The sequence below is a fragment of the Hipposideros armiger genome, unplaced genomic scaffold (genome assembly GCF_001890085.2).
Source record: "Hipposideros armiger isolate ML-2016 unplaced genomic scaffold, ASM189008v1 scaffold_739, whole genome shotgun sequence".
Taxonomy (NCBI): Eukaryota; Metazoa; Chordata; class Mammalia; order Chiroptera; family Hipposideridae; genus Hipposideros; species Hipposideros armiger.
The window spans coordinates 570113-584201 of record NW_017732089.1 but is presented as its reverse complement, the minus strand read 5'-3'; the positions used below and the strand labels follow the sequence as shown (position 1 = coordinate 584201).

At 48.4% G+C, this 14089-nt stretch overlaps 1 protein-coding gene across 1 annotated transcript in view; it reads right to left on the bottom strand.

The window, feature by feature from the left end:
- Positions 1–14089, bottom strand: part of CHD4 (chromodomain helicase DNA binding protein 4) — a 34435-nt gene that overhangs the window by 19368 nt on the left and 978 nt on the right. Inside the window, exons 2-22 of the mRNA XM_019627665.1 lie at positions 13852–14029; positions 9957–10078; positions 9538–9732; positions 9204–9322; positions 8837–9078; positions 8453–8580; positions 6793–6928; positions 6469–6647; positions 6027–6266; positions 5187–5390; positions 4856–5061; positions 4357–4488; positions 4181–4277; positions 3286–3477; positions 2113–2313; positions 1835–1972; positions 1446–1567; positions 1148–1321; positions 668–809; positions 444–575; positions 212–329 (exon numbers count right to left, since the gene is read on the bottom strand). Of these exons, the coding sequence (XP_019483210.1) occupies positions 212–329; positions 444–575; positions 668–809; positions 1148–1321; positions 1446–1567; positions 1835–1972; positions 2113–2313; positions 3286–3477; positions 4181–4277; positions 4357–4488; positions 4856–5061; positions 5187–5390; positions 6027–6266; positions 6469–6647; positions 6793–6928; positions 8453–8580; positions 8837–9078; positions 9204–9322; positions 9538–9732; positions 9957–10078; positions 13852–13951 (3319 nt within the window). The 5' untranslated portion in view covers positions 13952–14029. The remainder of the gene's footprint in view (positions 1–211; positions 330–443; positions 576–667; positions 810–1147; positions 1322–1445; positions 1568–1834; positions 1973–2112; positions 2314–3285; positions 3478–4180; positions 4278–4356; positions 4489–4855; positions 5062–5186; positions 5391–6026; positions 6267–6468; positions 6648–6792; positions 6929–8452; positions 8581–8836; positions 9079–9203; positions 9323–9537; positions 9733–9956; positions 10079–13851; positions 14030–14089) is intronic.

Sequence of the window (14089 nt, the reverse complement as noted above, 5' to 3'; positions counted from 1 at the left end):
GAGGACGAAGACTCCGAAGGGGAAAAAAAAATCTCCTAAAAATAGTCCAATACATTCTTCCAACCAAGACATTCAAAAGATTTACTCTTCCGTATCAACTGACAAAGACCCAAAAGAACGACACAGAAAAGCAGATGCACAAGAACAAGTGATTGGTCCAAAGACACGATGAATGAGGATGCCTGGATGGATGCCAGTCCTTCCCTCATACCATTGAAGCGGTCAATGGCCTCCTGACGCATGTTCCCAGTGATTCCACCATCAATACGTTCATATTTATAACCTTCATGTTCCAAGAAATCCTCTAGCAGGTCCAGCATCTTGGTCATCTGAAAAAGGAGCCAGTTTAATTATGGGCAAGTCAGATGATAATCCCTTCCCTCATGTCACTGAGGGTTGTCTACTGCTGTCCACCAAAGCTCCCAGCCCAGTCCACATAATACCTGGGAGAAGATGAGTACACGGTGCCCACCCTCCTTAAGGTTCTTGAGCATCTTCTGTAGCAGCAATAATTTCCCAGATGCTCTGATTAGGGCACTGCCATCATACATGCCATTAGGCATTTTAGGCGCTTCCTGAGGAAAGAAGCGAAGAAGAAAAAAAACACTGAAAGAAAGCCCAACAGAGCAGTTCTAACCTGAGGAGAAACAAGAGGTGACACACATACCATTGCAGCTACAGGGAAGAGATATGGGTGGTTGCAGCACTTCTTAAGATCCATCACCACATTCAGCAGAGAGACCTGGTTGCCACCACCTCGAGCATTGAGTGCTTCAAAATTTCGAGTAAGGATATACTTGTAGTATTTCCTGCATGGGCAAGAGAGAAAGCTAAGGCATTCTCAAGGGTCTTCACATGACTCATAATGCAGTCCCAAGATCTGAGATCTTTCTTCCAACGTGTGAATGAGTACCTTACTTTGGGACTAAGGAAACCCAACAGGCACCCTTTTAAACAAGGTAAGGTATAACTACATAAGAAGCAAGGGCTTCAGCTCCCTGGCATCAGGTGTCTTTAGGCCTCGCTTGCTCCTATCACCAGATGCCTTGAAGCGTAGTGTGGGGAGGAATAAAAAATACTTTGCAGACTATCAATTATCTAACAGTATTTGCAAAATGAAGTCAATATTCTGTCCCTTCCGACTCACTTCTGCATAGGGCTCAGCTCCACACGCACAATCAGCTCTGTCTTGGATGGCATATTTTTGAACACATCAGCTTTGAGCCGCCGCAACATGTGAGGCCCCAGCATGTCATGCAGTTTTTTAATCTGGTCTTCCTTGGCAATGTCAGCAAACTCCTCCAAGAAGCCTTCCAAATTGCTTCAGAAAGAGAAAGGAAAAAGTTGTTGGAGAGGGAGCAGGGAAGACAGGAAAGTGATACAGGAAATGGGCAACAGGAAGACCAGAAGAATTATGAACCGATTATGCATAAACACACACTTACTGGAACCTCTCAGGGGTGAGAAAGTTGAGCAGGTGAAACAGCTCTTCTAGATTGTTTTGTAATGGAGTCCCAGTCAGTAATAGTTTGTGCTGGAGTGAGTAACCATTTAAGACCCGGAAGAACTGGTGAAGCAGATGGAGAGAGGTAAACTTCAATGAAAAGAGGGCTCCAGTATATCCCTGCAGAATTCTGAGCTATTTCACTGCCCAATAGTAAGTCCCCCGCCCCCAACTCCATCTCTCTTTTAAGGCCTGGCCACCAAGGGGTATCAGCAAGGAAAAAAGGCAGAGACCATTTTCCCCTTTCCTCGCCTCCTAGGTGTCCCTCTAATAAGTAGCTGGTACTAAAAACTAACACTGGAGGCCATAACCTTCCTCCTTCCCCCTCACCTTAGATTGATTGTTCTTGAGCCGATGGGCTTCATCCACGATGAGGCAGGCCCAGTCAATAGAGCCCAAGATAGCCATGTCAATGGTGATCAACTCATAGGATGTCAGCAGCACATGGAACTTCACAGATGCCTCTTTCTGCACACAAGACGGCAACCTGATCACTAATGTTCAACTCCCCCAGTGTCAGCAAACTCAAGGGACTTTGGGAGGTTTCCCCTCCTCCCAGCTGTCATCCTTTCAGCTTACCCCAAGGACCCTCCCTCCCACTGAGATACCTTCATGCGAGAGGCCTTCTTGCCACCACGAATGGCGTTGTCTTCAAAGGAGAACTCATTCTCCCGGATGATGGCCCGGCTGTCTTTGTCACCCACATAAGTCACCACATACATATCTGGAGCCCACATTTCAAACTCCCGCTCCCAGTTGATGATGGTAGAAAGAGGGGCACTCACTAGGAAGGGGCCTTTGGAATGACCCTTTGAGGAAGAAGAGAAGCAGAGGAGGAGTGAGGGCCCATCCCAGGACAACTCCAGCGCCCACTAGCCCTTGCCCCAAGAGCTAGCCAAAGACTAGCATGTGCATCACTGCTCCTACCCTCACTTTTCTCTACGTATAAAAATGCCCAACCCACTCTTTTCCAAAAAGTCATGCCCGCCATTACAGAGAGCACAAAACCTTATTCTGTCAAATCTTTCCATACTAATTCCACCCACAGTTCTCCTGATCTCAACACACATCCATCCCCCAGTACTGAGGCTCTATGCACCCACCACTGATTCTACCCATGGCTTCATTCCCTCAAATCTTTCTCTGTGGATGTGTGTCTAACTTACTTTCAATTCAAGGTCAGTGATCAATTTTTTTCTTCCTTTTTCTCTTTCCTCAGCGTGTAAGAGAAGACCATGAACACAAAATACACCCACAAAAAATTAACAGACCCTGGGCTGGCCGAGTGGCTTAGTTGATTAAGAGTTAGCTTAAGAGCGTGAGCTCTAAGCAACAGGGCCGCCGGTTTGATTCCCACATAGGCCAGTGACACTGTGCCCAAGCTGAGCTGCCAACAGGTGGCAGGATGGCTCAGCTGGTGAGAAAACATGCTCCTAACAACAAGACTGCCTGTTCGATGGTGGGCCACGCCTGCTCGCAACTAAGACTGAATTCGGCACCTTGAGCTGAGCTGCCACCCGGATGGTTCAGTGGATAGAGCATGCACTCTTAACAACAAGGCTGCTGGTTCAACTCCCGCATGGGATGGTAGTTACGCCCACCCACAACTAAGATTGTAACACAGCACCTTGAACATAGAGGCCACGAGCTGCCAATGGCGCCCTCCACAACTAAGATTGAAGAAAAACAACTTGGCTCATTCCCGTCCCCAATTCTCCAACACTGTTCCCCACCCCCAATTCCCCAATCTAAAAAAAAATTAACAGACCCAGCTTTCCTACCTCCTTGTAGAGAGAATACAGAAAGACTGCTGTCTGGACAGTCTTCCCAAGGCCCATCTCATCAGCCAAGATGGTGTCCGTGCCCTGAGCCCAGGAGAAGCGCAACCAATTCAAGCCCTCCATTTGATAGGGGTGCAGAGTTCCACCTGTGGCATCCAGATACTCTGGCTGTCGCTCATACTTCACTGTTGGCTAAGAATGAAATAAAGAAATCAAGAGCTGGCAAGGAATTCCTTTCCTTTCATATGACAGCAGCTACCTCCTCCTCACACATCTTCACCAGATCCTCTTTGAGAGCACCACAAAAAAATGTGCGGGAAGGATCCTCGTTGGTTATTTTAATTTTATGTTTGATTTAGGGTCCTTCAGGAAACAAGGCAACTAACCTATCAAGACTGAGGTCTTGGTCTCACAGAACTCTGAGGAAAGACACAGCATAGCCTCCCTAGCAATACATTAATTCTGCTAGTCAGGGTCCACCAGGTGAAAAATTGTATGTTCCTTAACTATCCTCACATTTTACTTAATACACACACACACACACACACACACACACACACACACACACACAAACACACACACCTGAGAGGAACTGAGCCATGAATTAAGGGTCGGAAGACCCAGATTCCAATATAAGTTTCATAAAAGCTTCGTTGTATTACCCTCCCTCCTTAGATAACACTGTCTCAATCATATAAAATACCATCTCCTGTGTTTTTATTTTTCTGATGATGAAGAGAGAAAGTAAGCCTAGTATTTCCTCTGATTTACAGAGACGTGGACAAGTGGGCAAGCAGACTTCAGGAGGCATTCTCAGCTATAAAGTTATTACTTGCATCATCATTCGAATGTCCTACCCAACAACCTGGGTCCTCCCTCTTCTGCTCCAACTCACATCAACTGTTGGAGTTTCAGGAGGCCTCTCCAGCTTCCTCAGCTTCACCTTCTTGAGCTTCTTGCCTGGTCGTCCTTCCTCACCCCTCATTAATTCCCTAAAGAAGACAGACACCACACTGCTGTCTAGAGTCCTTCTCAATGAGAAATGATTCCACCCTTAACAAACTCACTCACCTGTGATTCCAATAGCTCTGCTTGAAAAGGTCATAGTCCTGAATCTCCACATCCTCACTCTCCCAGGATGCCTGATCATAGGGCAAGTCCCTCCACTTGATCAAGTAGTGGACATGGCCCTTCTTGTCCACACTGCAAGGTCCAAAAAGAAAACTCTGAGCCAGAAGCCACCCTCCGCTCCGCCTAAGTCAGCCTTGCTCTAAAAAACTGCCAATAATGTATTTTCCAAACCAGACCTCTAAGTATGCCAGATACCACATGTTTTCAGAGCCTCTACTATACCATCTTTTGACCAAAAATGACCTCTAATCTAGTCTCTTAGGGCTCAAATAGCAGGATTCAGTCAGTTAATAACAACATACTGAGTGTGTCTCTTCCAAGTGTAAGTTACTGGTGACGTTCACTTTCACAATCCCTTTGGCAGGAGACTCCCAGTGGATGTACTGCTAACCCCCGGTATGCCCAGGACAAGCGCACCGTGGCCCAGTTCCACTGGTACCTGTGGTTGAGAATTCGGTGGATCATCATCCACTCAGGTTTTATCCCATAGCGATAGAAGCGTTCCTCCATCTCTGCAAATTTAGGGTCCTTGTTCTTTCTCTTTCGGCTCTTCTCTTCGTCACCACCAAAGTCCCCTGAAGGTGGCTCATCCATATCATTCTTCCGCTGATAATTTCGGAACATCACTTGACAGTGTAGCTCCAACTGCAAGCAGAAAGAGAAATAAGTCACCAAGGAGTAACGGCTCTCAGTCACTCCTTGCATCCACGAGACTGTGTTCTCATTACCCTTTGTTGTAGCCCCCATATCTATAATCTGTCCAGGTTTACCTGCAGTTCAGACACCCAGGAGCAGTGCCAGTAAGACATGCCTTGCCATTTCACAAAGAACTGCCGCTCTGGCCGCCCCTCCAAAGGCTTGGGGGAGGGAGTATTGGGATCAGCATCTGGAGGCCGAGGCACTGGTGTAGGAGATGGTGGCTGACCCCACTTCCAGATTAGGATCTTCTGGACTTTGCCCTTGAGAGCTGGACACTGTGAGAAAAAGAATCGATCCAACACCAAATCATTACCATGGGTAGGAGATGGTACAGCCCACAGCCTCAACCTTACCCAAGGGTTGTTAAAATCTCATTTCAAGTAAAATCTAACCCCAGGACCCTTCTAGAGAGAGAACAGAAGTCCCTCTCCATTTCTGGATTCCATCCAGGATTTGTGTGACATGATTACTCCTACCTGCTTAACAGAGCCAGAAAGTAGACTTCAACAATAACCCAGAACAAGGAAACATAGAAAATCCATATACCTGAAGCCCAGAATTCCTCTCCTAAGTAATCTAAAAGCAGTAAGTGGCCTTTTTAAACCATTCTAAACTACCAAGACCCCAAGGTTGAATGTCAACACAGAGATGGATGTTCTGGGCTAGAAGAATAGTGCTCCATACCCCTTAAAAGAACTGGTGAAGCGTCAACTCATCTGTTCAAAGTTAGTCCTACGTTTTCCCAGGACAAAGGTTCCCCAAGACTACATGAGGAAGGAAAATGCCTGACTCAGGGCTAAAAAGTCTCCAGTTCTCCAACAACCTCTCCTGAACCTCAGCCTCACAAGGCCTACATATGAAAGGGGTAAACCCTTCCCACATCCCTACCTTGGCTGGAACCAGTCACTCACCGTACAACGGGGGCAGAGCCATTCGCCATTGGGGATCTCTGGAAGTGGAGGGTTTAGGCAGTGGATGTGGTACGAAGAAGGACAGGTGTCACAACAGAGCAGCTCCCCACCATCCTTGCAGACCCGACAAAATTCCATATGGTGGTCATCCTCCTCTTCAGGGTCTCCCCCAACCTCTTCCAGGATCTCCTCACCCTCCGAATTGTCCTCTTTAGCCTCCCACTGGATGCCTTCCTTCTCCTGCAATAAAGACCACAGAGTCAGATTATTACCACCCCCCACCCACCCCCCTCTTGAACCATGCTCATCATTCCTTAGAATGCTTCCCAAAGCCCACACCAGCAACACCATCGCTTCTATTCCCACACAGGCCCAAAAGAGATTGATTATCCCGCCCTTCCTCTCGAGGGTCCCCAAAGGGCCACAGTGGCCAGGTACTCACGCAGTGTGGACAGCTCCACTTGCCCTCAGGAGCCTTCTCCATATCCGGATCCAGGCAGACCATGTGGTACGCTCGGGGACAGGTATCACACAGGATGATCTCACCGCCTTGCTGGCACACCTCGCAATAGTCCTGGTGGTCTGTCTCATAACCATCCACAGCAGTCACCTCCTCCTCGCCTGGGCAAGGAAGAGGGAAAGCCCAGTTATTAGAAAAAAACTACCTCCCCCCTCCCNCCTCCCCCCACCCCCTATCTACTTAGGGAGATTCTTCCCCAGTCATTCCCACCCCATTTAATCACATAGATACAGAAAAGAAACGCACCTTTCTTTTTCTTTTTAGTGGTTCGGAGTTTCTTGCGACTGCGGCTACTACGGCTGGTAGAACCATCAGAAACAGAATAGCTATTGATGCTGGCATCATCGAAGTCAGATTCCACATCTAAGTCATCATCCTCACTCTGGAAGAATGAAAAGGCATAAAACAGAGGTTCAATCCAAAGAGAAAGAGGGATAGAGAAGGAATCCCTCTCTAAGGGTACTAGAATCTCAGCAAGGACTGCTGTGTTGGTGCAAAAGTAACTGCGGTTTCAGACAGTGAATTTTAAGTCATTATAACTAGGCTCAAACACATCTTTATTAATCAAAATAGGAACCATTACAATCAACACATTTTTGCCAATGACAAATAAGTTTGTTTATTCCTATAGCATAAAAATCCACGCTTCGGGATTCGACAAACTCGTGGAAAGCATTTTCTGCATCCTGCTGGTTGTGGAAGTGTTTTCCCTGCAAAAAATTGTCGAGATGCTTGAAGAAGTGGTAGTCGGTTGGCGAGAGGTCAGGTGAATACGGTGGATGAGGCAAAACTTCGTAGCCCAATTCGTTCAACTTTTGAAGCGTCGGTTGTGTGACGTGCGATCGGGCGTTGTCGTGGAGAAGAATTGGGCCCTTTCTGTTGACCAATGCCGGCTGCAGGTGTTGCAGTTTTCGGTGCATCTCATCGATTTGCTGAGTATACTTCTCAGATGTAATGGTTTCCCCAGGATTCAGAAAGCGATAGTGGATCAGACCGGCAGCAGACCACCAAACAGTGACCAAGACCTTTTTTTGGTACACGTTTGGCTTTGGAAAGTGCTTTGGAGCTTCTTCTAGGTCTAACCACTGAGCTGATCGTCGCCGGTTGTATAAAATCCACTTTTCATCGCACGTCACAATCCGATCGAGAAATGGTTCGTTGTTGTTGCGTAGAATAAGAGAAGATGACACTTCAAAACGACGATTTTTTTGATTTGTAGTCAGCTCATGAGGCACCCACTTATAGAGCTCTTTCACATTTCCAATTTGCTTCATATGCCGAACGACCACAGAATGGTCGACACTGAGTTCTTTGGCAACTTCTTGTGTAGTTGTAAGAGGATCAGCTTCGAGGATTGCTCTCAATTGGTCGTTGTCAACTTCCGATGGCCGGCCACTACACTCCTCATCTTCAAGGCTCTCGTCTCCTTTGCAGAACTTCTTGAACCACCACTGTACTGTACGTTCGTTAGCAGTTCCTGGGCCAAATGCAATGTTGATGTTGTGAGTTGTCTCCACTGCTTTACGACCCATTTTGAACTCGAATAAGAAAATCGCTCGAATTTGCTTTTTGTCTAACATCATTTCCATAGTCTAAAATACATATAAAATAAACAGCAAGTAATGAGTCATCAGCAAATACACATAAAGTGAGAAATGTGCATTAAAATGATGTATAACATAACCACATTTATTTAAGAACGTATTCCAATATCAAAGGCAAATTTCAACAATCCAAAAACCGCAATTACGTTTGCACCAACCTAATCCATGGAGCCTAGTCACCTTGTTCTGTAGCCAACTCCCCACATCCTATGCGCCTACTGTAAAGGCTAGGTCCTGACATAAGGTAACATCCACTCTACTAGATGCAGCATCCTTACTAAAGGGACGGGCTGGGCTCTTACCGAAGATCTCTTACGCTTAGAACCGAAACCTCCCAGCTTGATTTTCAGGGGAGCCACTTTCTTGGGTTTAGGCTTCTTGGCATCAGGTACACGAGGGCTACCCTTGGGCTTCCTCCGAGCATTGGGACCTAAAATCAGGAGAAAGCAAGTAAGGTCATACAATCCAAATACATATCACAGGGCAGAAGATGGGGAAAAGAATAAAATTTGCTCCACCTAAGCTGGCTCCCACGTTTAGCTTCCCAAATTTCCCTCCTAAATCAAAGGTTCATTCCTCCCTCCTCTCTTCTCTCCTTGGGCTGACAGAACAGCATTTCCACGCTTTCTCTGTCTTCGCCATCTTAAGCCCACACCGGTCTCCGCTCCCACTGAGTCCCACTTCACCTTTGCCCTCCTTCGTCTTGGCCTTGCGGATAGGCACCTCCACAGGGGGAGGAGGTGGTGCAACCTCAGTGGCTGTCACCATGCTCTCCACCACAGCCACCGCTGCTGCTGCCGCCGCCGCCACTGAAGCCCCAGAACTGCCTTTGAAGGGATTGTTAGTGCTGAACTCCCGCCACTTCGCACCCAAAACCATCATCATCTTGGAGACAGCAATCTTGGGGTTTTTGGCAGCAATGAGGGGTCTAGTGAAGAAATGGGCGAGAACAGGAAAAAAAATTAAAAATTTAAGAATAAGAGAGGAAAAGAGAAGTAAGAGGAGGTTATAGAAGCACTCTCCTCCCCCTGCCACCAAGACCCTCCTGTTTACCGGACAAACTGGCTAAAGGCCTTATAGTTGGTGAGGGTGCGATAATCCTCCTCTGAGAACACATGGTCAATGTCTTCCATGCCCCAGTCTTCCAGGAGCTGAGCAGATGACTTAGGCTCCTGCAGAGAGATCAAGGTCAAAAACCTAACTCCTAGTGCCCACACTTGCTAAAGGAATTTGACTTGAAACTAAGGCTTGCAAGACCAGAGGAGAATTAAGAGGAAATCATTAAAAATAAGTGGGGAGAAAATGTTCTAAGGGGCAGCAGAGTGTCTGGGAAACAAAGGGCAGAAGTTAAGAAACAGTAGAGAGAAGAGGATGGAGGTCCAGGTACCTTGGAATCATCATCATCGTCATCCTCCTCCTCCTCCTCCTTCCGCTTGGATTTGCTCTTCTTTTCTTTCTTAGGTCCAAGCTTCTTCTTCTTCTTTTTGCCAGGGGTATAGTCGCTGCCCTCACTGTCTGAGCGCAGAGCCACCTCTTCCTCCTCCTCCACAAACTCTGGCCCCTCCCCAGAGCTGTCCCCCAGCTGCCGGCATAAGAGCATACGCTGGAGCAGGGAAGGGGGGGAGAGGGAGACAGACACACACATGCTACACACATGCTGACCTCAGGACAGCCCTGAGGCTCGCCCCCAGGACCTGGCCTGCCACTCCAGAGGAAGCAACAGACATCCCCAGCCCCTTTAATCCTTCTCAGAGTGCCTCCCTTCTTCTAGATCTTACTTCCCATAACATCCAGTCACCCACTTACCTCCTTTTTTTGGCGCTTGCTCTTAGGGATTTTGGGGTCCCGAGGTTTCTTAGGCTTTTTCTTCTTCTTGAGCTTTGGAGTCTCTGCTTCTGACAAATCCTCTTCTGGGTCCTCTTCGTTTTCTACATTTATTTGGCAAAGGGAGGTAGGCAGGGAAAAGATCAATAGCAAAAGGTTAGGGCCTAATCCAGAGGCTTTAGATGTATTCCCCCACCTCTTGTCCCAGATTCCACTGAAGAGACTGCTACACTCTCCACAGAAGGAAGCTGAGACTCAGGACAAAAACAGACAAAGAGAGAGCTGTATAGACCCAAAATAGGCCTGCCAGGCCAGACTAGGCCCACCGCAGGCAGCTGTCCAGACCCCTGCCTCCTCTCCCTCATCCCTAACAGGAATCTTCTATATGCTTGTCTCCAGTGCAGCTAATCAAGCTGCTTAGAGTTAACCAAATAACCACGTTTCCCCCAAAATAAGACTTAACTGGAAAATAAGCCCTAGCACGATTTTTCGGGATGCTCATAATATAAGCCCTATCCCAAACATAAACCCCAGTTAAGACTGTCAGCCAGACATGACTGTTTGAATAAATGTAGATTTTTGCACATGAATAAATGAATAAATGTAGATTGTTGGAGCAAAAATTTATATAAGACCCAGTCTTATTTTCGGGGAAACACGGTAGGTCTAGTCCTCCTGTAGCTGGCCACCAAACAGTCCATAAATCAGGGAATGAGAATGAAAAGTCCTACTCAGATGGTGAAAATTATAGCGTATACCTCACCACATTCCCAGAACAATTATCAGTTCAAGGGACCCAGAAACAATGCCTTTCACCCACCCCTTTGGGTCATCCCAGCTCAAAACAACCAGAACCTCCAAGCCCCAGGTTTAGTTGCCAACCCAATCTCACACCCACTCCCAAACATAATTTCTTTTCCCATCTCCAGCTCTACTGTTCCTCCCCAGCTTCTCCTGGGTCAGTAGCCTCTTCTCCCCAGGGGCCCAAATCAGCCCAGCTGTCACCATCTCCTCCACCCCCCCACCCCCCATCCTCCTCCCATCTGGCTCCACCTCCTCCACTGCCTGGGAGCACACACAAAGCCTGGGGTAATACTGAGAGCTCTAGGGCAGGGATAGGTGGGAAGGGGCACAGAGGGGGAGGAGAAGGCCAGGAGGCAGCTTCCTTTGTAAGAGACATTCACACCAGCTCACCAGCTCCCGCCTCCCTCCTCTCTTTCCTTCTTCCCAAGCCACCCCCGCCCAAAGAGGGGGGGAGTAGAGAAGGGAGTGGAGAGAAGGAGGGAGGGAGTGCCTCACCCACTGAGGAGAGGGAAAATGGCTCCTGACCGCAGAAGCCAGCCCAGGGCACCCAGCTGCCAACATAGGACAGACAGGAAGTGGCAGGGGAGGGGGGGGGGGGGAGGCTGAGAGAGGTAGCCGGGGCAAGACTACCCTCACAGAAGACTTCCCAAATTATTACCTGACCCCAGGTCCAAATGCCACCTCTCCTAACACCTCCTCTGGGATGCCACAGTTCTCAAGAGGCCACCCTAGCATCCAAGACAAGGAAACCCAAGACAAACATGAAGGTAATACTATGAGAGGGACTGGGTTACTCCCTCAATCATAATTATTTTTTCATTCATCAGAGCTAAGATTTAACAAAGGCTCAGTGGAGCCGTGGTCAGAGCATACAACCTTCTCCTCACATTTCTGATACTTAACTGTTTTACCTTGAGAAATGGGAGTCCACAAGAAGTCTCCGAAACTCAGTTTCCTCATCATCCCCACCCAGAGTCCGGGCCGAAGACCCTAAACCATCTCTTGCCACCTATCTGACATTAGGGAGTCATGTCCACACCAAGAAAAAGAAGTGGTGGAGAACAATATGCTTCCTTGAATCCTACCCATGCTCTTAGCTCCTGACCCCCAGAACTAGCCCCAAAATGCCTCTGGCTCCGCCCTTCCTGAGCAAAGCAGATACTAGGGAACATGAGACATTAGGCTAGACAAAGCACCATCGGCCTCCCCCCCACTCAGCCCAGGATCAGGCCAGGCACAAGAAAGCCCCTCCCATTCCCTTGGGAATGGAACACCAGCCTGGATCTCACCAGAAAGAATCATTTTCTTTAAGGGCTTCTCCCCAACAATCTCATGTTGCTCCCCCCTCCTCAGTCAGTTACATCTCTGGGTTCTTCCTCTTCACCACCTCCATAAATGCTGGAAGTGGAGACAAGGACAAACCCATCAAGACAGAGGAGACACCCTCCCAACCACTTAAGCCCCCCAAACTTCTCAGGTAAGCAGCAAACTGGCTAAGATATGGTAGAGGATTTGGGAAAGGGGCAGGAATGGGGTGTGGCAAGTGGAAAAACTGGGTCATACTACAGCTTGGGGCAGAGTTCACCTGGGGAGCACACACAGCTCCTAATCCACACAGGGGCAGCCCCAGACCAAGGGGCCAGTGGGAAGCCAAGATGTGCAACCAACACTGGCTGGATGGCACTATTACTTCTCATGCCCCTCAGAAAGGATAGGATCACCACCTCCCCACAACCACCCTGGGCAACAGTATAGAAACCTGCTACCCTGCCCTGCACAGTGAGGGGACTCAAGCTTAAGTTTCTTTTCCCAACAGCTGACGAGTCAGTAAAAAGACTGAACCCTCTCCTAAGTGACCTCAGGTTGAAGTGAAGACTTCCAACTTAGAAAATGCCAAATGTGGAAACATCTCTCCCCCAGACCACCTCGACTTGCCACTAGAGCTCAGGAGACAGAAGAAGTAAAAGATGTTCCATGGGAAACAAAAACAGGACCAGCAGGCTCCAGGATAAAAAGACAAATATAAAGTAAAGAGGATTAAGAAATGGCATGTAGGAAAAAATGAAGCTAGGAAAAAAACATCAAGGAAACAAGTAGGTAACTTAGCTGGGGTCTCTGAAGGAGAGATAGATGAGAGAGACATCTACTTAGAGGCATGACCTCAATTATCATTTGGGGGTAAACAAGGGCTAGTCCAATCAGACAGGGTGGTTATAACCATACGGGTTTGGCCAGTTCAAGTAGCCTCCCCAAAAAACAGATAGCACAACCCCCAACAACACCTACACAAACACTTTATACCACCAGCCCAAAACCCAGGCTACCTGCACAGCGGAAGAGAAGCTTCTTAAAAAAAAAAAAAAAAAAAAAAAAGTGAGGATTATGTCCACTTGCCAAGGAAGAAAGGTGCCCAGGGTGTCACCTCCCTTGTTTTACCCCTCCTAGTATATAGTTCAGGCTATTACATCCTACTCCTAACACCCATCATTTCCCTTCTTCAAAACATTCCAGCAACCTGCCTGGCTAAAAGCGCTCTAGATCCCAGCTAAGGAGCGCAATTCAAACTTCACACAGTTGAAACAGCACAGAAAACCGGTAACTGATCAGAAGCTAAAAATAATCAGATAGAGAGTAACCAGCACTCCCTCTTTCCTTTCCATAGCAGCAACCACAGGATCCTAACTAACACAGATGCCAGGCAGATCTCTAAAACAGCAATTCTCAACGCCCCACCACCACCACCACACAGCCTCCAGGGGTCCCAGCTACCTGCATTCCTCCAAAGACCCACACAAGGTAAGGCCTGCCAGCCCAAAGAGCTCCCTCAACTGGAAACTGCATAGCATTCCTTAAGACAGTGCAGCAAGCTTGCATTTGGGTCCTTGGAGCCCAGAAGGCACACGGCTTCCACCCCCCCTCCCACAAGAGCTCTGCAGAGAGGATCCACTCCCTTCGGATGCCCTCCACTTTAGACTCTGCACAGAGAGAAAGAAACTCAGCCCTGCTTCACCAGAGTCACTCGTGAGAGCCAAAACGCCTCCTTCCTGCACTGAGCCCCTGGGGAAGATGTTACCTGGGTGGGGTGGGGGCAGGCTGTTGTTCAAAAGTGCATCCATATCCTCCTCCTCGCTGCCAGCCGAGCAGGGGGACGGGGAGCCCAGGCCCGACGCCATCCCCTTCCGCTCGCAGCCAGGGAATTGGCCCAGCTGCTCCTGCCTGCGGCCTGGGGCCCTCTACACTGGCCCGAGTCACTGTGCGGGGGAGGGGGGGGAAGAGAGAGAACAGTCAGTGACGCGCACTGTCCCCCTCCC